The sequence below is a fragment of the Prosopis cineraria genome, unplaced genomic scaffold (assembly GCF_029017545.1).
Source record: "Prosopis cineraria cultivar Desert tree isolate PC_DT_omini unplaced genomic scaffold, ASM2901754v1 PC348, whole genome shotgun sequence".
In the NCBI taxonomy this organism is placed as follows: domain Eukaryota; kingdom Viridiplantae; phylum Streptophyta; class Magnoliopsida; order Fabales; family Fabaceae; genus Prosopis; species Prosopis cineraria.
This window is the reverse complement of record NW_026555675.1, coordinates 16,370-37,553: the sequence shown is the minus strand read 5'-3', so window position 1 is coordinate 37,553 and position 21,184 is coordinate 16,370. Positions and strand designations below refer to the sequence as shown.

At 29.8% G+C, this 21,184-nt stretch overlaps 2 protein-coding genes across 7 annotated transcripts; both read right to left on the bottom strand.

The window, feature by feature from the left end:
- Nucleotides 1–439: 439 nt before the first annotated feature.
- On the bottom strand, nucleotides 440–2,682 carry LOC129296542 (beta-amyrin 28-monooxygenase-like). Its single transcript, XM_054935124.1, has 4 exons — nucleotides 2,649–2,682; nucleotides 2,401–2,550; nucleotides 1,388–1,479; nucleotides 440–736 (listed from the first exon to the last, which is right to left on the bottom strand). Exons 1-4 carry the CDS (start codon nucleotides 2,680–2,682, stop codon nucleotides 440–442), a joined length of 573 nt encoding a protein of 190 aa, XP_054791099.1.
- Nucleotides 2,683–8,373: 5,691 nt separating this feature from the next.
- On the bottom strand, nucleotides 8,374–16,764 carry LOC129296547 (uncharacterized). 6 transcript variants are annotated; one of them, XR_008589829.1, is made up of 14 exons: nucleotides 16,380–16,764; nucleotides 14,730–14,839; nucleotides 14,515–14,625; nucleotides 13,484–13,541; nucleotides 13,205–13,294; nucleotides 12,264–12,358; nucleotides 12,125–12,178; nucleotides 11,234–11,371; nucleotides 10,882–10,942; nucleotides 10,629–10,743; nucleotides 9,654–9,723; nucleotides 9,454–9,549; nucleotides 9,083–9,154; nucleotides 8,807–8,874 (listed from the first exon to the last, which is right to left on the bottom strand). XR_008589829.1 is itself a non-coding variant. In XM_054935129.1 (13 exons), the coding sequence occupies exons 1-13, from the start codon at nucleotides 16,543–16,545 to the stop codon at nucleotides 8,758–8,760; spliced, it is 1,257 nt and encodes a 418-aa protein (XP_054791104.1). In that variant the 5' UTR covers nucleotides 16,546–16,764; the 3' UTR covers nucleotides 8,374–8,757. The 6 variants fall into 6 exon arrangements, 3 of the variants coding, with proteins under 3 accessions (XP_054791104.1, XP_054791103.1, XP_054791102.1); XM_054935129.1 differs by lacking the exon at nucleotides 9,454–9,549 and having other exon boundaries at nucleotides 8,374–8,874; XR_008589827.1 differs by having other exon boundaries at nucleotides 8,797–8,874; nucleotides 9,083–9,549.
- Between the last annotated feature and the right edge of the window lie 4,420 nt (nucleotides 16,765–21,184).

Below are 21,184 nucleotides of genomic sequence, written 5' to 3'. Positions count from 1 at the left end.
GTAAAAATAAACAGAAAACATAAACAAATAAACAATAAAAATGATATAATAATTAGCATATATAATAAAAGAAATATATATATATATATATATATATATCAAGACAGGACCAAACGTCCTGAAAGATATCTCAAGTCCTGTCCTAACCCGATTCCTTTTCTATCCATCACACAAACATCCCGTCCCAAAATTTTTTTTTTTAGTTGACCAAAACAAGTACAACTTTGAACACCCCTAACTAAAAGAGAGGTTTCAAACTTTAGGAAGCTATTTTTATTAAAATACGTACATACGATCAAGCACACAAACATGACACATATATGACACATGACACACACACATACACACGTACACACGACACATATATGATATAGCCATGGCTGCTTTCATCTATTTTTTACAATATACAATGCACAAAGGAGGTTGCTTTGTGCTTCGTCTACTGAACACAGCGCTGAAGACGAACCCAAACGCCATCGAGTGGTATGGCGTTCATGGCTGCAAGAACCTTGGGATTGAGATTGATGAGTTGCCATTTGAAGAAGGTGACGACGTAATGAAGATAAATGAGCATTTGAAGCTTCGCAAAATCTTTTCCAGGGCAAATTCTTGGACCCCCTCCAAATGGCATGTTCAAGAATGGTGGAATCTCATCCTCAAACATTGTTGGATCAAACTTGTCTGGTTCTGCAAATATTTTTGGGTCTTTCTTGATAGAGCTCACCGTCCAGTACACCTGCCTCACGCACAAACCAAAGACATTATATGTGTAAGGAAGGAGACATTATATGGGGTTTTCATAATGTAATTACTAATAGTGTAATATTAAAAATTATTTCAATTTTAAACTTTAATGTGCTAACAACACTTTCTGATATGCGTGAATTAGTTGAAATTAACTTATTCTACCTTCACTTTAATTTATAACACACTTTTAGGTAAAATCACATATATCAATAAAGTTCATTAAATATATTTTTACTCTTATTTTTTTAAAAAAATATAAACTTAAGAAAATTTCATTCATTTAATACATCATTTGTAAAAAAAATATTAAAAAGACAATATAATGAGAAGATTAATATTAAAAAGCATAATTAGTAAAATCTTATTTTTGTTAAAGTATAGTATCCTATATTTTGAGATTTCAAATCGCTTCCAAATGTGCTATTATAAATTGTTACAGAGAGAGTATTACATTCAAGAAAAAAGAAATCATATCTCTTATTAAGATTCATTCCATCCTATGGGAACTTGTCATAGCAAGACGAGTCAGCTTACTCCCACGTTCTAATAACATGCATGTTAGCATGTTGGAGGGGGGAAAAAAAGGCATGGATTTGTTCAATGAAGTCTGGTTTCATGATAATATAATATTGGACCCTACCTTCCAGCCTTTAGGAACAATGTAGCCGTCGTATGTAAAGTCAGACGTGGCCTCTCGGAAGGTTCCCTGAAGAGGAGGGATCACTCTCATCACTGCCAACAACACGTTCCATGAATATTTTATTCTCTGTATGTCGTTCAGGGTCAGAGCCCTCGAGGTTCTTTAGGATCTGTTTGGTTTTCTTCTGTTTCATATTTCATATTCAAAAAAAAAATTTAACTTTTAAAAAGTTAAAAATTATTTAAATAAAATATTTTACAAGAAAGCACATTTTAAAAATATACTTAAATAATAGTTGAAAGTGAATTTTTGAAACGTAACTATTTAAAACTTTTGAAAAATAGATTTAAAAAGTATGATGTTATTTGACCATACTATCTCAAGTTTAATATCTTATTTTTTTATTTAAAAAATAGTTAATTCATTAAAATATAATTATTATTTCAATAATAATAATTAGATATCAATTTTTTTAGCATTATAAATTGAATAATTAATCATATTAATTTTTAACATTAATGTATAATAAAAATTATAAATATTTATTATATTTTCTAAAATTAAAAATTAAAAAAATACAAATAATTAGGACCAAATTTTTAGCATTATAGATCAAATTTTACATTCTTTAAAATCTTTATCACATTTTTTAAATATTTTAAATATATTATATTTGTATAATAAAAATTATAAATCATCATAAATCAATATCTTTTTTAATAATTGTATATTTAAAAACACATTTCACTATCACAAACTAAATAAATTTTAATATATTAAACTAACTTTTAAAAAAATGTATTTAAATATAAATTTTATTATAATAATTAACTTTTATTAAATTAATTTTTATTAAATAGAGTCTCATCAAATGAATATTTAACAAATTGAAAATTAAACGCTTGCTTAGATGCAACAATCTCCATTTGCTCTGCTTTTAATCAGACACCAATTACAATCCAGAAAAAGGAATCACAAAAAGATTTTATATGCACACACCCCCACGTACGTACCATCTCTGATCCTTTGGTAAACTTGAGGGTTTTCTGCCAAGCATTTCATGGCGAACGTCAAAGCGATGCATGGAGAGTTAAAAGCTGCTGTAGTCAATCCCATAACTTTATCAGCAACTTCATCATCTGATCTCACCTTCCCCTTCGGATCTGCACTGACCATCAAGAACGACAGTATATCCTGATTCTTCACTGAGATCAAATCTTACTACCGATTTATGGATGCACTTTTGAGCCCAAAGGCATACCCTCATTCTGGTGAATCCTCAAGATGCAACTCATGTAGGCTTGTTATTAATCATCATAAAAAGAGTATACAATATGCCGAGGGGCAATCAAGAGCACTTATTGGATCTCCTATTAAAAAAATTCTTAAACACAGAAGATGTATCACATTATTTATTATTTATCTAATAAAATTATAACATTTAAATGATATTAAATATAAATTGATTATAACATTAATGATAATGAAAAGAAAAAATGCAAAAAATTAATTATATATTTTACTATAAAGATAAAATCAATTGAAATAATGTGACATAAAATTATAATATGGAATATTGTCATTAGATAGATTATAGGGAACACGCCATATCCAATTTAGCTAAAAATTTGCCTCCCGTGTTGTTCATGTGATGTGATGAGACTAGTCATTTATTAAGGCGGCTGGCTCACACAACTTTTATATGATATATTAAATTAATTATATATTGATGATATTGACATATTATCGACATTTATATGTAGAAAGTGGTACATTATGTATGAAAAGAAAAGAAAGAAAGTGGTGCATTAATTATTAAGATACCACGCAATACTACAATACAACACGGCACTCACGTCTAATTAATTGATTAATAATTAATTAAATAAACTAGAAATAATTTTAGCCAATATATATATATATAATTGATTGATTGATATACACACACATATATCTATCAAAATAGAAGTGTGTCAGAATACATTAGTCTTTTTCTTTTTCTTTTTTTGGCCTGAAGAATAAATTAGTCTTTAAATCTTTACAGGGACATAAATAGAGTTGGTGACCGTGAACATTGTATTGGGAAGGTACATGGGACAATCCCCTTTTTGGAGATATTTAAACGGGAAGAGGGTCTTTGAAGGTGGGTGTGCGTTTAAATTGTTTTTTTTTTTAAAAAAAAAAGGAAAGAAACCATCGCAGCTAGAAAGTAATTAATTTATTTAAAACTTAAAAAAACAATTTAAAGCATTCGGTCATGATAGAAATTTTTATACTCTCTCCATTTTAAATTATAAGATATTTTTAAAATAATTTTTTTATCTCAAATATAAGACACTTTAAGTAAATTAATGTTTTATTAAATGCAATAATTTTAAGATTACTCTTTCTCTCTCTATAATTAATTTTTATTCCTTCTCTTTTTAATATATTAAATAATAGATATTTTTTAAAGTTTATATTTTTATTTTGAAAAGATAAGGTCGTTAGGTGTATTTAATAAGATTTATTGATATGTAAGATTTTATCTAAAAATATCTTATAATTTAGGACGGAGAGAATATTGATAATTAGTAATTATACAGGAATGATTCTTTGGTGCTGGAGCCAGGAAATCATCTTTGGATTAGGGAATTAGTGTGGGTTTTATCATTGCTGTCAAACTCTCAAATTTACTTTTTTTAATCTTTCGTTTTTACATTTCTAACTTAAAAATTATATTAACTCATTCATAAACTCAAATTAGATAAAACTCAGCTAAGCTTGTGAGTTGACTTTCTAAATTTACCATTTTTATGTTTCTAATTTATAAAATCATGTCAACTCACTCATAAATTTTTTGAATGAAATAGGTAAATAATACGTAAAACTTGATTATAAAACTGGTAAGACCCGATTCAATGAAAAATAAAACTTAAAAAAACAAAAAACTAATATTAATAAAAAAGAAAACAAAAGGTACTAAAAATAACTTACCCTATTTTAAAATTTCTATGTTGAGTATACTAATCTATGAATGTGGGCAGATTTAATTTCAATTATTCATATCTGAAATATGTTTAAATTACATTATGATCATATTTTATATTTTAATTATTTAAGAATATATTTTTAAAAGTTATTTATTAATAGAGATAAACTCTTACGAATTATGATTTGAATTTATATTTTGAGTTTACATTCATGTCATAAGTTTACTTAAACTCACGAGTTTAACAACCTTAGGTTTCACATAGAACACGATCAGAGGATGGATTTGAAAATAATTTTAAATAGAAAAAGATTATAATACTCATGTCTTTCTTTTTTAATTGATAATTATTCCTTTGTTAATTAACAAGTATTCATTTGCATTTAACAAAAGTCATTCATTAATTGACAAGTTCAAGAATCTAAAAGAACTTGATTGTGAAAAGAAACAAGTGTAGATTATGTTTTAACTAATAACCACTCATTAATTAACAAGTATCCATTCATATTTAACAAAAAATTATTTATTAATTGACTAGTTCAGGAATATAAAAAAGCTTTGTTGCAAGAAAGAACAAGTATATCATGTTTCAATAGGTAGTCATTTATTAATTAATACTACAAAAAAATAGTGGATTAGTGACAGAATGTTTTGTCATTAAAATTTTATCATAATTCCATTGCTAATCCATCGAAAATAATTTATTGTTAGAATTTACCAATGAAAAATTTCGTCACTAATGGTTAGAATATCTTATTTTGATTTAGTAATAAAATTTACAACTGAAAATTCTGTCACAGAGCTTTCTAACATAGCTCTGTCACTAATTATTTTTAATTTAATTTTATTATTTATAATATATATTTATATATAATTGATTTAATAATTTGTTATTATGCTATAAATAAATAATTTTAAAATTATAATTTAAAATATTTTATTATTTTAAATTATTTTTATATTATTAATAATAATTTAAATTTTATACTTAATTATTCTTATTTAAAATAAAAATAAAATAAAATAATTTAAAATAAAAATTTAAAATATTATATACTTTATAGATACAAATTATAATATAATATATAATGATAATAAATATTTTTCAATTTAATATTAAATTTACTATCAAAAATAATTTTTTAAATAAAATATAATAGAAATAATTATTATATATAAATTAATTTTTTCATATTAATAAATAAATATAATGTTAAAAAATAAATAAATTTAAATACTATATTTAATAATAATTTAAATAATATATTTATTAATATATGTGTGTGTGGTTAAGTATTATATATTTAATTTATCAATTAAAATTAAAAATTCCTTTCAGTTCAACTGACAACAAGGTGAATGCAAAGGCACTAGCGAGTATGAAGTTGTAAGTTCGAGGTTAGTCAAGGCACAATTGAAGATAATAATATTTAATATGACAATGACAAATGATGTGGCAGTGAGGTGACACTGGTCCACTAAGTGACTAGGTGATAGTAAGATGGCATTAGTCCACCAGGTGATATGGCAATGATATTTTAATTCACCTAATAAATTAACAACAAAATTAGTGACGGAATAAACTTGTTGAAAAATGTCACAAAATCAAAATAACTTATCTTTATTTAGTGATGAAAAATTTTAGTTGCTATTCTGTCAAAAATTAGTGACAGAATTGCAAATTTCATTACTAACGAATTAGTGATAATGTTTATACTGACCAAAATATTCCTTCACTAATTCTATCACTAATTCATTTAGTGACGGAATTTTCACTGATTATGTTGCTAATCAGTTGTTTTTTTATAGTGTAATAGGTATATATTCATATTTAATAAGAATTATTTGTTAATTGACAAGTTTAAAAATATGAAAAAACTTTGTTGTAGAAAAGAACAATTATAGATCATGTATAAATAAGTAATAATTTATGAATTAATAAGCACTTATTCACATTTAACAAGAAACCAGTTGACAAGTTTTACAAAAGAAAAAGAAAAGTAGAAGTATTATAATCTTTTTTTTATGTAAACTTATTTTCAAATCAGTTTCCTAATTCTACAGTAATATTTCAAAATCTTGTAATCCTTATTTGATATCAATTTATATGAGTGGTCCTTGAATAATATTTTTTCAAAAATACATGCACGATAGATAATTTATCTATCTTATGGAATTATCGGACTTCTCTGAAAAATTCAGCTAAAACATGACTTAATGGTATCTGAAATGAAAATCTTAGTAGATAAATTTTCTTAACTAAACATGAAAAGGTTAAATGTGATATTTTTGTCTTTAAACTATAGATCGCAAAGTAATTAGGATCCTTATTTTTTTTTTTTGTTGGGTGTAATCTTGGTGTTCAGCATTTAAAAATGTCTTGATGTGCCTCTTTCCGTTAATTATCAGATAAAAACATCCGTTACTTTTATACTGTGAGGCTCATTTTTTTTTTAACTTCACTACCAACATTATTATAATTAATGGAAGGGGGTATATTTTGACCTAGGGGAAAAATTGTACTAAAAAAAATATGGTCTCAACTATTCTAACACAATAATTTAAAGACAAAATTGTCATCTTATCCATACAAGAAAAAGGAAAAATTCCAATAAGAACTCCTCGACCTAACTTAATTTCAATCAAAACTCTTAAAATTCTGAAATTTCACTATACATGTGAGGTACTGAAATAAAATTAAAGAGTTAACTGAAATGACATTATTATTTCTAGTAAAGCCAAGTGTATGAACAACTTGTGCAATAAAAATGAATAATTAATATAAGAAAAATGAACAAATGACATAGGTGAAATTTGCAACTTTCATTAATAGCAAAACACCATTATGAATTTATAACTTTTATTTCACTTATATTAATTGTTCATTTTCTATACATTAACTATTCATTTTTCTTATACGAGTTATCCATGCACCTAGCTATATGAAAGTTGCAAGTTTAACCTCTATCTGTTGCTTATTTTTTAAATATTATTTGTTCATTTTTCATATATCAATCATACATAGTAGCAGGAATAATAAGATCTTCGCTCTTTACTTTCATATGAATCTCTCACATGTGCAGTGAGATTTCAGAATTATTGAAGTTTTGATTAAAATTAAATTGGGTCAAGAGGTTCTCATTAAAATTTTCAAAAAAACAAAAAGCACCTAACACAAGTGACATAAATTAATGTTTGATTACGAGAAGGAAAAGAAAACTAAAAGCAAAATAAAATATAAGAATACATCATCTCTGCCAATAGCAGAACATTCCCCAGCCTCAGAAGCAACCCCAGTAGAAATCAAACACTGATTCAAGCCAAATCAAAGTCAGATCACTCAAACAAAGTTAAAACATTATAATTGTTTTGGCCAAATATAGCATAATTATTATGATTTACAATTTTTTAACATAAATATGTTAGGATTTGAGATCTCAATCATTTTCATGATGTCGAAATTTATACTTCCCTTCACGCACCTTCATGGCTAACGGCCACTTGAAATTGCCCAAACTCGAAGAAATTTTTCTCGCGTCACTTGAGTTAACCTTGATTTGAAGTTGACTTTGTTCTAATCGAGAGTTTGTACGATTTTAATTTGCTAAATTTTATAGTTCATTTACTAATTTTATAATTGAGTCTTTATTTAACAACAAAGTGGCTCTCTTAAACTTATAAACAATAATTTATCTGTTTGAAGAATGGTAACTTGCTCACATTCCCATTTGTGGGCCAAGATTTACAATAATACGTAAAAGTGAGATCAGCTAGCCCCAGGGATATGACGCATCTCTGTGTAATTAGCCAAATAATTATACATAATAATGAGACTTAAGTGCCATATACATACATACATATATATATATATATATTAAGCCGATGAAATTTTCAGTCTATTCATGTTCTAAATTATTTCTCTAATTATTTTCTCTAAAATAATGTACGTTTTTTTTTTTTGTAATATATTGAGGATCCAAATGCAAATTCAATATTTTTTACTTGCAAAAAAAAATTATTAAATAATAATTACAAAGCATAAATATTTCCTTAAAAAAATCTTTTCTATGTCAAGCACTACAGTCTCGGAATTTACATACAAGCTTTATCCACAATAAAATGCACAAGCTGGTGAGGTAGTCAAGTAAAAGCTGCCCTCCAAATACTTTGTTCAGGTGATGGCCAAAATCCCCCAAAAAATTAAAAACAAAAAAATTACTGTAAATACATAAGATGAAAACCAAAACCGAACTTCCCTCCATAGTAACATCAATCCACAAGCTGGGACAAAAATTCCCCCCGTAAATACACCACCTAAATGCATTTACAACAGAAATATACACCATTCCAAACTAACCACAAACAGCCATAGAAGCAAAGCTCCTGGTAATGAGTCCCGTCAAGGTTTGTGCTGTGCATGTATCGACGAACGAACAACTTGTTGAGGGGTCACAGCTTTTCCATTCACAAGTACTTGTTCAGGGAAGTCCACTCGTATAGACTTGAATTGGTAATGCTAATTTAAGATACACACACATAACACAAGGTGAATACTTAGTCAGAATGACTAGTTTGATGATATTAATATTATCACTGGAGAATTAGAAAATCTATTGATTAGTACAACAACCAAAACATGAGCAAGTTCAGATCAGTTCCATTAAACAAGTTTAACCAGCAAATGGACATCCAAAAGAAAGAATGAATTGGATATACAAGCATACCTTCTCCTTCCACGAAAAATCAACCTGACGGAAATATGGATCAAGCAGCGTTAGCTGATCTCTTTCCTTGATCTGATGAAAGAAAGGACCAATTAATTCCACTACTAATGCAAAATATCAAATAGGATAGATGCTTTTTTTTTTTCCTTTCTTTTTCTTCTCATGTTTTGGGCTTTTAGATGTTTACATTAAAGGAGACAATTCTGACAAAGGGTTCATCCGTAATCAGTTCTTGATCTCATAGATTATCTAATTAAATTCCTTGGAGATCTACAGCAGTTTGACACCATGCTTTCAGAAAAGGAGTCGTGTTTGACAATAGTTGCACTATAACATTAGAAATAAACAACACTTTCAATTATGATAAGCACTTCATATTTCTGTCGTGTCTGTGTCTGTCTGGCCACGTCATCTAGGCTCCGAAGCATGCGTACACTCAAATAAGCATATCATGTAGCATCTCTTTCCTAGACAAAAGTTAGATTTTATGATATACAATGGCTAATATGCTTAAAATACATTAGAAGGGAAAATAAGACAAAACTGCAGCAACTAACTCATGGTCTCTTACCACATCTATACGCATGCCATAAACAGTAAGAACAAAGCAATTTTGGTTTGAATCAGAAAGCAAATAGTATCTGCAGAATAAAAAGAAAACAAGTTATATGAAACCAGAATTAGCATTTCTTACTTGGCTCTCAAACTAATTTCTGAGTAGTTTTCATGACAGCCCTACTACCCAGAATCCAATTTATCCCAATGTGTATTCATTACTTTATCAACCCGCTTTCCAAATTTTTATTAAAACAAAAATATTATCATAGCTATGACTTTTAAATTTCAGACAAAACAATTATAAGTTAAAAAAACTAGAGTCAATAATAGTTAGGATGTTACAAAGAAACAAGTAACCTCCAATGAAAAATAGGAATGCCTCAAAGATTCTTCAGTATGAGGGGAAAAGCACTATCACAATCATTAGCAAGAAAGAGGTACTTACAATTGAGCGGCGTCCCCCCCCCTTTTTTTCCTTTGGCTTTTTAAATTAGATGAATATGTAATTTTTATCCTTTATTTAATATAAAAATCAAAATATATATATATATATATATATAAAATCTATAGAAAGCTGCAATGTATATTTAAGCCATGACAGATTGTATGCCTCACCTAGGACTCCACATCCAGTTTATCATAAACTTGCAATTCTATTTACTAATGGTTGCCTTCTTTCAGTTGTGAAATTTGAAAATCCTGATTTCTTATCCAATTTTCCTTCCCACCCCACCTTCTTTCCTTAAAAAAAAACAAGAAAACAAGAAAACACAAAATACCATAAAAGAAAAAGATTCTGCATGCAAAAAATTAAGAAAAAAAGATAATGTCAATGAAGACAACATATAATGCATAGACATGTAATACAGCATCCAATGAAATTCTGACATAATCTTTTGGCCCAAAAAAAAAAAAAGACATAATCTTCCAATTAAATCACATTAGACATTCAAACATGAGAGCTAATCCTCAGGATTTGAGAACTTACAGGGGAGCAACAGTGTCATGCGTAACAAAGAATAATACCTTCCCGTCTATGGCTACTGCTCTGTTCAGACCCTCCAACATACCGTCTGTAGTAGCTCTATTGTATGGTGGATTCACTTTTACAGAAGGGAAGACAAGAATACAGTGAACATATTAAATATGGGACCAAAAAAACAAAAAAAAAAAGGGAAAGAGAGGTCAACAAAATTTAACGAGAACATGAACTGAAACTCATAGTTTAGAGGGTAGCTTACAATTAACAGCAGCTAAAGATGAGGCCAAACTTGCCATTCGCTTAGCTTTCAAATGCCCCCCCTGCATAAAAATCTCACATGAAACAGAAGCACTCTGATATCCCACTAATTGCTAATAATCAAACATTTTTTAACTCATCATGCACTATCTTCTTTCTTGTTTAGTGAAGGGGAGCACAACTGGGGATTAACTTGAATGTTTAGTGAAATTACTAGTTTCTATCATTATATGAATCATACTAGAAAATCAAAATTACCAGACAAGTCAAGTAAATATAGCGTTCAAGAACCATTAGCTTTATATTACCGCTACAGTATTTCATAATCTACATCCAATGAAAAATTTTGTTACCCTCATAAGATAGTCCAACTTGTCAAGCAGGCTTACTATCTTCTGAACCTCTGCAGCAGCATTTAGACTTGGATCCTTTAAGGCAGCAGCCTCAAACCCACTGAGGGCCCTCTCATAATTCTCTAGATATCTATTAACCTGTGACAAAATTATTCACGATAATAATTAACCAGCAAAAGCTAAAACTAAGTATTGTTCATGTGAAATATGTAAAGAACACAGTGCATGTGATTTTAACATGGTTATTTTCCTGCTCTATTGAAGTTGGAATTGGTCGAGAAGGCATTACTAAAACTGGGGTAGGCTCACACTTATAAACGTATTCAGAGTTTATGCTGAGTGCACTTAATTAAAAGCCTGATACATCCGTCCTTAAAGAAAGAACTATGATAAGCTGATAACCAGAATACTAAACATGCAAAGGGGAAAACCTTTAGTAAAGAATTACACCAAAGCTTCAGGCCAAAACAGAATTACACAAAACTGTCTCCATAAATGATAGAGGAAGACAATTTATCTGAAGAATTATATGGAAAAAGTTCTAGTATAATCTAGAAACAAGAGGCAAGAAACCAAGTATAATTATCAGTTGAAAAACCAATTCAATTTGCATGGTTAAAGGACCAAGTATAATTATCAGTTGAAAAACCAATTCAATTTACATGGTTAAGCATTTTTTTTGCTCTTTTCCCTCCATATAAGTAAAATCAGTCACGAATCATGAGGGTTGAGTCTTCCAAATATCTAACCCTGTACATTATGGGAATGATGATACTTTATGAAATAGCGAAAGACTGAGAATAGCAAAAGTGAATAATATGAAATATGAAGGAAATCAAGAAAAAGATTCACGAGAATAGAAACTCAAAAAAAAAAAAGTATTAAACTTACAATGGCACTATTAAAATATAGATCTGGATTGGACTTCATTCTTTCATCTTTCTCCTGGCATATATTTAACAAAACTTTTATGTTTCCAGCATTATTAAAGAAAAGCCTATAATCAACCAGTTCATTCACTTGTACTCACAGCATTTTGATATGCTTTTACAGAATGTTGAAGTTTGCTATGATCCCAAGCTCCAGAAACAAAAAAACTAGTAAGGCATGCGTTTCCAAGATTATCTGCCAAGAAAATCAGATTATGTTAAAGATATAAATTTTGCAGTATTATTTTCAGAACAACCAAATATTTTTAGGGAGAATACAAAGAGAAAGGGGAATGGACCACTTTGGTTTCTCTTATAAACGTTATTCATTCAAAAGGGGGAAAAGTGAATTTGAAGGAATAGCAATGTATCTAGAAAACACGTTAGCTTCTTAAGGCAAAACACTTAGCTTCTTAAGGACTTGTTGGAGTCAGAAGAAAAAGGGAAGGAAAGAGGATGAGAGGTTAACTTAGGAATTTCCTTTCTTTAGTTTGGATGTCTAATATTCACTATCATATATTTCCCGACTCACAAATCAATAAAACTAAAAAAGATGGGAGTTAAGGGTTTTAGAGTTTGGACTATTAATTTTACCTCAATTTCCCTCTTCTATAGATAGAGAGAGAACGGGAAAATTCACCACAACAGAGAGATGACAATGAAACCTTTCCCTTCACTCTCCTCTCCCCTCATTCGGTCAATTCCCACCATCCACATCATTAGGCATTCAAATAATGTCATATTACAATCCTCAATGCTCATTTCAGGGGAAGAAATAAAAGCATTTTAATCACTTTATTGCCTATTTTGTTCTATCCAGTAATGGGCATACATATAAGCCAAATTTCCCACATCATACATGATGATACATGTATCATCGCATACCAAAGAGAAGAGAACTTGTATAATGAAACTCTAACAAAGACAAGACGATATGAACTTTAAATACCCAGTGTGATTGTGTCAATATATGAACTGTTGTTTGATAGCAAAGCCAGGATTGTTCTTTGAATACATGTTAGCAGCATATAAAGAATCTTACACCAAGAATAACCATCCTTGACATCCACAGTGATAGCTTCTTTGGCGTGTTGAATGCTTTCCTCAACAAGTTCTGCTTGATTCTCAGCACCTGTGAAGGAATGGATTTTTCGAAATCACAATTGTACATGAATTATGAAAAAAACTGAAAGAACTGGACCACAACCACAAGCACTCTTTAGAAGTGCTGAAAAAATTCAACAATTACCAAGGAAATTAGGATAAATTAAGAAAAATGTAAGAGATATTTAATGATAAAAATTAGAATTGAATCCCTTACCTTGTGACATTTTTCTTTTAAGCATTGATAATTGACAAAGAATATTCTTGTCACGACCCTGAAAAAAAAAAAACCAATATATATCACGATGTCAATCAATTCAAAATCTGAACCTGATGCAGAGCAAAACTGACACTCAGAAAGAATAGAAAAGTTATGGTCTTTAATATATCTGCAATAAATGTGAATAGAAAAGTCTAATTAAAATCTTGAAATCCTTCAGTCATTGCAGTAAATTTCTTATCTGCAACATATATTCTCTATAGCCAATTCAATATTCCACCAAATCAAGAAGAAAACTAATACATCAATATATTCTCTCAATCAATTCACATTTCCCTTCCTCTTTTATTCCCACTTTCCACGAGAAAAGGTTTCAGCTAATTATTTCTGATATAACAAGAAATTTTATTAAAAGGAGAGGATAAGGAATGCATGAGAAAAATAATACAGAAAACAAGTTCATCAACACAATGACGCTCTCCAATTTTTCTGCATGTCTTGTGAACAGACCTGGCAATGCCAAAGAGAACCCTTATAAACAATAAACAACCTATGTCATAAAATATTTTACTAAAAGGCTTATCCAAGAAAATCCAAGCATTCCATTTCAGCTAAACACTGCATAGTGAAGCACACAGATGGCACAACTGAATAGAACTTTTTCATCCTCACATCAGAAAAACCTTGATTTCTGCTTTCATGCTCAAGTAAAAATGAAGAATCTAATAAACATCAGAAAATTTCTATCTTTCACATTTATTTGTTTCTATGTGTTCACTTGTCCGGATTATGAATGTTTTTTATTCACAGTTAAAATTAATCATTATGGTCCTTGAAAGCAAACGAACTCATAACAGAATTCCATTACATGAATCAGATCAGCTAGGGTAAGGCTCATGGTTGTTATTCAACAAATACAGACATCAAGAGGAAAAAGAAAAATGAAAAATCAAAATGCTCACACGCTCTGCAGTGTTTCAACATGTTCAACACCAGTCAAGTATTGGGAATCTAATGTCAGCACTAACCTTGCTTAATGCAAGACTAAGGCAGTTTTTAGCAGCAGATAGATCTCCTTTCTTCCAAATGCAGTTACCTAAACATAGCCAAGCATCTGCAAGAGATGGGTTTAGCTTAACCTGGTGCATAGAAATAGAAGTGTTAGTCATAAAACATCCCCTTCAACATCAATTGCAAGATAGTTACATATAGGCACAGAAACTAACAACTTGATTGTGCTTACAGCTTTTGATAGATGCTCCTCTGCTTCTTTGTTATAGTCAGGACATACATCCAATATCTTCCCTCTCAAATACTCAAATGTTGCACGTTGCATAGGTGACTTCCTCTCCTCTGGAAAAGATGATAATTTTATGAATTTTAGATACTTGGTTGTTGGAACCCAAATCAAATCATGTGTTCCTTATGAAATAAAGCTGTATATCTTTGCCCACAGAAGAAAATAGACAATTGGATGATAGAAGAAGCAGCATCTACAGCAAGCAAAGAAACGAAAATAGCAAGAAGAAAGAAAAAGTTATTCCTCTGGTATTTGATAGATCAGAGACTCTCCACTAAGCCAAATATGTGCTTTCCTCACACTGACCTCTCAGTCCGCAATACATTCTCTGCTAACAGCCTCTCTCTCTCTCTCTCTCTCTCTCTCTGTGTCCCACACACCCTCACAACCCATTTGAGTTACTTAACACTATTATTGCCCTTTTTTCATCCATCTGTCCAGCTCATGAGAAATTACCACAGCTAGTTTCACTTTTCCCTGCCTTCCTCTTACACATAATCAATGCATTAGGCCCAATAACTTCAGATCCATCATATATACAAAAAAAAAAAACATAGTAATAAGGAATCATGTTGACTTTCAAGAGTTAATAATCTGGCACTAAATGAATTATTTTTCATTGTCACAGATACAGATCTGAGCAACTGAGACAGTAACAATGAAGAGAAATTCATAGAAACATCTCCTATATGTTATTGGCTCTTATTTTGATTTCAATATCTTAAACTCAATTCTATGGTTGATCAGTCCCAAATTGGCTGAAGATTTGATTGACCTTTATTTTTGCTATCTCTGAGGTGGTATCATTTCATGAAGTATGTTGGTACTAATATTTCAATGTTATGATGATCCATAGGGCTAATTGAACCCAATTTTTTTTCCAATGAATCAATTAAAACTGAAACCCACATAATATTTCTCCATCTATTCGTGCGTGTAAGGATTAACTGATCCCTACCATGTTCCCCATACTCTTCTATTTGACTATAAAATTATATCTCCTCCCTTTGCCTCTCTTTTCAACTGTTTCGCTCTTTATTGATCTCTCCCTCAGAGGCTATCGTAGTTACTATCTTGCAGTCAAGTGACTTTTGCAACCTTTTCCGCAAAGTCAAAACAAAAAATGACATTTTTTTACATTTATCATCCTTATTGTACATAACAAAGTTTCATTTTTCAGGTTATTCTGACTGGTACTGCAGTATCATATGTTATGTCTTCAAATGTACGCTATGGTAATTTCAGTCATACTTGCGAGGTATTCGGAAACTCTTAAAACCGAATTTTCCAAATCCTCATAACACAATAAAATAGTTCCCGAATTCATTGAAATTCAACCCTAGGTTCATTGGTTGTTGAATAAGCAACACATCAGAATAAGCATTTTCAACCTGATAATTGAAGTTTGAACCAATAAAAAAGAAACGCAAATTACACCACAGAATCTCATTCATGCACTCATTTTATGTTCAGTTTCCTCAATTCCAATATATCTGCAGGCTCAGTTCTCTGGAAAACCGAACTGGGGAAGTAGTAGTAGGAGTTCCTCAAACATAAAACGATACAAGTTTATATGAATAGGTCAATTTTTACCTGGAGATATAGAATCGAGGAATTTCAGAGCAAGATCGGATTGTTCTCGCAATTTGGAGATCTTGTCATCTTGATTTTCCGGGAAATAGGTGTCTCGGGTGTGGTAAAGATTTTCAGTAAGTTTCGCAGCTTTCGCTAATGAGTGTTCCTCTACGGGGCTGCTCATCTCAATAACTATGGCGAAGCACACTGCTGGAGAAGTCTTGAGGAACTCACCGAGGCTGAAAAGACAAGCTTTCACATAAGAGCCAAGATCCCTATAACCCTCCTTCCTCAGAGAGCATCTCGCCTCAACGAATCTTGGGATGATTATGAGAATACTTCGAGAAAGTGATCTTAATGTGTCCACAATACTTCTGCCTCCTCCACCATCCAAAACAGAAAATGGAACATATCAAGCAAAAAAATGTGCATATATTATTGGCCTCCAGTTCTGGACACTCACTAGTTAAATTTACATACAACAATTATTTATAATTTCATTTTCCTTTAATAATTTTATAAAATATTTTTTCAGTCATTTAATTATAATTAATATAGTTAGTTTCAGCAATAAAAATTTTTATATTAAAATTTTAAATATTAACAAAATAATGTTTTACATATTAAGTTTAATATAATTAGCATAAAATATAATTATTTAAAATTAATAATGGAAAGCATTAGAGAATTGAAAAAGTACTTTATAAAATTAAAAGATTGAACTAAAAGTTTATACAAAATTAAAATATCAATGGTAGACTTTAGTTTACAGTTATTCATATCTACTAGTATTAATCAACGTACGGTTTCAATAGATTTAAATTATTGATCTTGCTTTTAAAATAAGTAGCATGAATTTCACTTAGTCTAGTTAATATTAGTTTAAACAAAGTAGTATTTCTTTTAGATGCGCACATTAAAGAATTTATCGATAATATTTATTTTTACTTCAAATTAATCTGATTTGGAGTATTATCATTTGTCAAAGATAGCTTTATGGCTTTCTAAGGTTATTAATTTACATCCATTTGATACATGCCTTAAATCTTTATTAAGCTTAAGAGACATTCACATGCTCAAACGTGAGTTACTTGTATGTACTAGATTGTACTACTCGTGTGATGCACAAGGAGAGCATTCATCAAACTTTATTCCTTCTTCAGTGCTTTCAGACAACAATACAAACTTGCAAGCTAACGATTATTTTTCCTAAGCAAAAGGAAGCAAAAGGAGATTTCTTAGAGCTTGAGGAAGAAAGTCAAACTTCTTCTTGCACATGTAGTATCAAGTTAAATTATACATTCCCATTTTGACATATAAACTAAGAGTGAGAAGTAAAGATAAAATAAAAAAATCAAAATGTAGTTGAAGACGTAATTAACAATAAAATATTTAAGATTATTGAATAGTTAACTAAGATTATTTAGACCAAATAATTAAAGATAAATTTGAATGAAACACCAATTGAGGTTTGGCCACCCAAATCTTGGGTGTTAAAAGCTCATTAATCTTTTGGATTGGACCGTTAACTTTGATGGAGACTAAATCGCAAACTTTGATCAAGACTGAATTACCAGTGCTGACACAGATTAGACTGTCGACTTTAACCGAGATCAAATGGCGAACTATGATTAGGATCAAAAAGTCAGCCCAATCAGGTCTTAATTGAAGTCAACAATATGGTTCACACAGCACCAGCAGTCCAACCCTAGTTGAAGTTTTCATTCTGACCTTGATCTTGATCCAAGTCTGTCATTTAGTCCCGATCGACACCAACGATCTGGTCTTAGTCAGCATTGGTTGTTTGGTACATCAACTTGGATGCTTTTAAATATAGAATTTAAAATTTGAAATTTTACTTAAAATTCAAATAAAGAATTTTAATACTATAATTTAAAATTTTTTATCTCATCCAAATAAAAAATTTAAGCATCTACAAATTTCAAATGTGAGATTTCAAATCCAAATTTCTAATCCAAATTCACTCATCCAAATGCAACTTTAATTAATTTAAATTTTGTCAAGGTTTTTCTCTCTCCTTTATTCTCCACTCAACCAATCGAGCTCAACCAATGCTCCTCTTCTCTTTTCTCTCTTTTACCCCTCTTCAACCAACACAACAAAAAACAGCTAATTATTCCGTCACCAATCAATAAAAATTTTGTTGCAAAATGAATTAGTAATGGAATTAGCGACATAATATTTTTGTTGATAAAAACATTGTTACTAATTCTTTAGCGACAAAATTTGCAACTCCATCACTAATTAGTGACAAAATTAGGGATAGAATTGCATTCCATCGCTAATTAGTGACGGAATAGCGATGAAAATTTTTTGTCACCAAATAAGAATAAGTTATTTTGACTTTAAGACGAAATGCATTCTATTGCTAATTTATTACGTGGACCAAAATATTATTGTCACGTCACCTGGTGGACCAATGCCACCTCACCATTGCCTAATCACTCAATGGATCAGTGCCACCTCACCACCACGTCATTTGTCACTATCATGTCAAATATTATTACCTTTCACCTTGTTACTAGTCGAGTTGAAAGGAATCTTCAGTTTTAATTGATAAACTAAATATATAATACCTAACTAGACACCAATATATTAATAAATATATTATTGAAATTATTATTAAATATAGTATTTAGATTTACTTATTTTTTTAACATTATGTTTATTTATTAATATGGAAAAATTAATTTATATATAATAATTTTTCTATTATATTTTATTTAAAAAATTATTTTTGGTAATAAATTTAATATTAACTTGAAAAATATTTTATTATCATTACATATTATATTATAATATTTTAAATTTTTATTTTTTAATTATTTTATTTTATTTTTTATTTTTAAATAAGAATAATTAAGTATACAATTTAAATTATTATTAATAATATATAAATAATTTAAAATAATAAATTATTTTAAATTATATTGTTTAAATTATTTATTTATAGCATAATAATAAGTTATTAAATAAATTATATATAAATATATATTATAAGTAATAAAATTAAATTAAAAATAATTTGTGATGGAATTAGCAATAGAATTATGATAGAAAGCTTTGTGATAGAATTTTTTATCACAGATTTCATCACTAAATCAAAACAAGATATCCTAACCATTAGTTATAAAATTTTTCATCGTTAAATTCCGTTAGTAAATTATTTCCGACGATAAATTTCATCGGTAAATTATTTCTGACAGATTAGTGACGGAATAATGATAAAATTTTAATAACAAAACATTCTATTGCTAAATTTCATTGGTAAATTAGTGATTGAATTAGAGATGGATTAATGATAGATTAGCGAATAAAATGAGCTTCCGTCGCTAATTCGTTGTTTTTTATAGTGCAAGTTTTCAATATGTCTTCGCTCACTGCCATTGCCTCTTGTGTCTGTGCTCGCTGTTCTAGTTGTTCGTGGAGGTTGTCATTGGTTTCGTCGAGGTTGGTGTCATTGTCTATTCCATCTAGGTTGGTGTCCCTTCATCTGTTGAGTTAGTTGTCATTCTTCCATCTATTTAGCTTGTCATCCGTCATGGTTGTCCAATTTGCACCTCTCTCTGTTTTGTCGTCCTCATTTGCCGCTTGCTATCCATTGTAGTCATCGAATATGCTCTCTTTGCATTTGTTCTTGCCACATAAGACCCGTGCCCCTTGTTTCCACTATTGTTTATCATTAATAAAGTTTTTTCTACATTTACATCAACTCAAATTTGAGATTTTTATAATTAAGCAATCATTTCACTAAAATCAACAACTAATTAAGGACTAGGAATTGTATACTTTTGTTTGGACCAAAAGATATGCTATTGGGTTGGACTAAATAGAAAAGGCCTAATAGAAGAGACAATAGATGAATGCAGGTCTAGCGTGATGGATCTTTACAAGATTGGACCTTAAGAATTTTAGTGAAATGTTGCATTTCAAGGGTCAGCGACTAGATCCTATCCATATAACCAAGATCCGAGAATCTTAGAACGCTCCACGAACCACATTCTCCCATTTTAAAATACTAGGCTCTCCTAGATGGCACAAACAATTATAGCTCCACTTAAGTGGGCAAAATTTAAATTTGAATCAAAGAGCAGTGACCTGTAAGTGTACAAGCAAAGGGGCGAACACTAGAAGAGCTCACAAGCACTCATCAAACTCAACCAATTAACTCAAATCAATTGAATCTTAGTGTGTCAATCTTCACCCTACGCAACCTTTATCTCCGATCTCGGGTATCTAGATTATTACTTTACTTCTCACTCCGTTCATAAAAACGCCTACACTATACACATTCCCTAGGAATGAATGGTTATTTCTTGTGACTTGCTTCACACGTTCATACTCTTGAAAAGCTTAGGCACTACAAGAAAATTGCAGTAAAAAGGACTTTGAGAACCCATAATTGCTAATTTATACAAATTATAGATAAATTCTTCTCTAGCACGCTTGGTACTTGCAAGGGTATGATACTCCAAAAATCTAGCCAACAACCTTTTTAAAGATTTAGTATTTTAAATTGATCTAATATTTTATATTCTTTACTGCAGCAATATTATTTTTTGACCCACTTCATATCCAAAAGATTACTTAACACTTTCACGATCTTGTCTTATGTTCCACACTAAAAGTGCTATATGTGTAAAAAGACTTTCGTTTTACTTAAAAAAAAAATGTATAACGACTTTCTTATGATAGACAGTCTATTACAGTTATAACCAATGATTTTACAATCGGACCATTCGACTAGTCAGACCATCAGCTAGTCATGATAATAGCTCGGTTTGAGCCATAGAATCGTTTGT

What these genes read in the sequence shown, in the direction of transcription:
- LOC129296542 (XM_054935124.1), bottom strand. Translation starts at nt 2,682, where the DNA reads ATGAGTTGCATCTTGAGGATTCACCAGAATGAGG. An exon ending in GAGGATTCACCAGAATGAGG is followed by an intron (nt 2,551 to 2,648) that starts GTATGCCTTTGG and finishes TGGTCAGTGCAG; the next exon opens with ATCCGAAGGGGAAGGTGAGA. An exon ending in TTACCAAAGGATCAGAGATG is followed by an intron (nt 1,480 to 2,400) that starts GTACGTACGTGG and finishes TGTTGTTGGCAG; the next exon opens with TGATGAGAGTGATCCCTCCT.
- LOC129296547 (XM_054935129.1), bottom strand. Translation starts at nt 16,545, where the DNA reads ATGAGCAGCCCCGTAGAGGAACACTCATTAGCGAAAGCTGCGAAACTT. An exon ending in CATGACACTGTTGCTCCCCT is followed by an intron (nt 9,724 to 10,628) that starts GTAAGTTCTCAA and finishes TTTATTCTGCAG; the next exon opens with ATACTATTTGCTTTCTGATT. An exon ending in ATGGCATGCGTATAGATGTG is followed by an intron (nt 9,155 to 9,653) that starts GTAAGAGACCAT and finishes TTCTTTCATCAG; the next exon opens with ATCAAGGAAAGAGATCAGCT.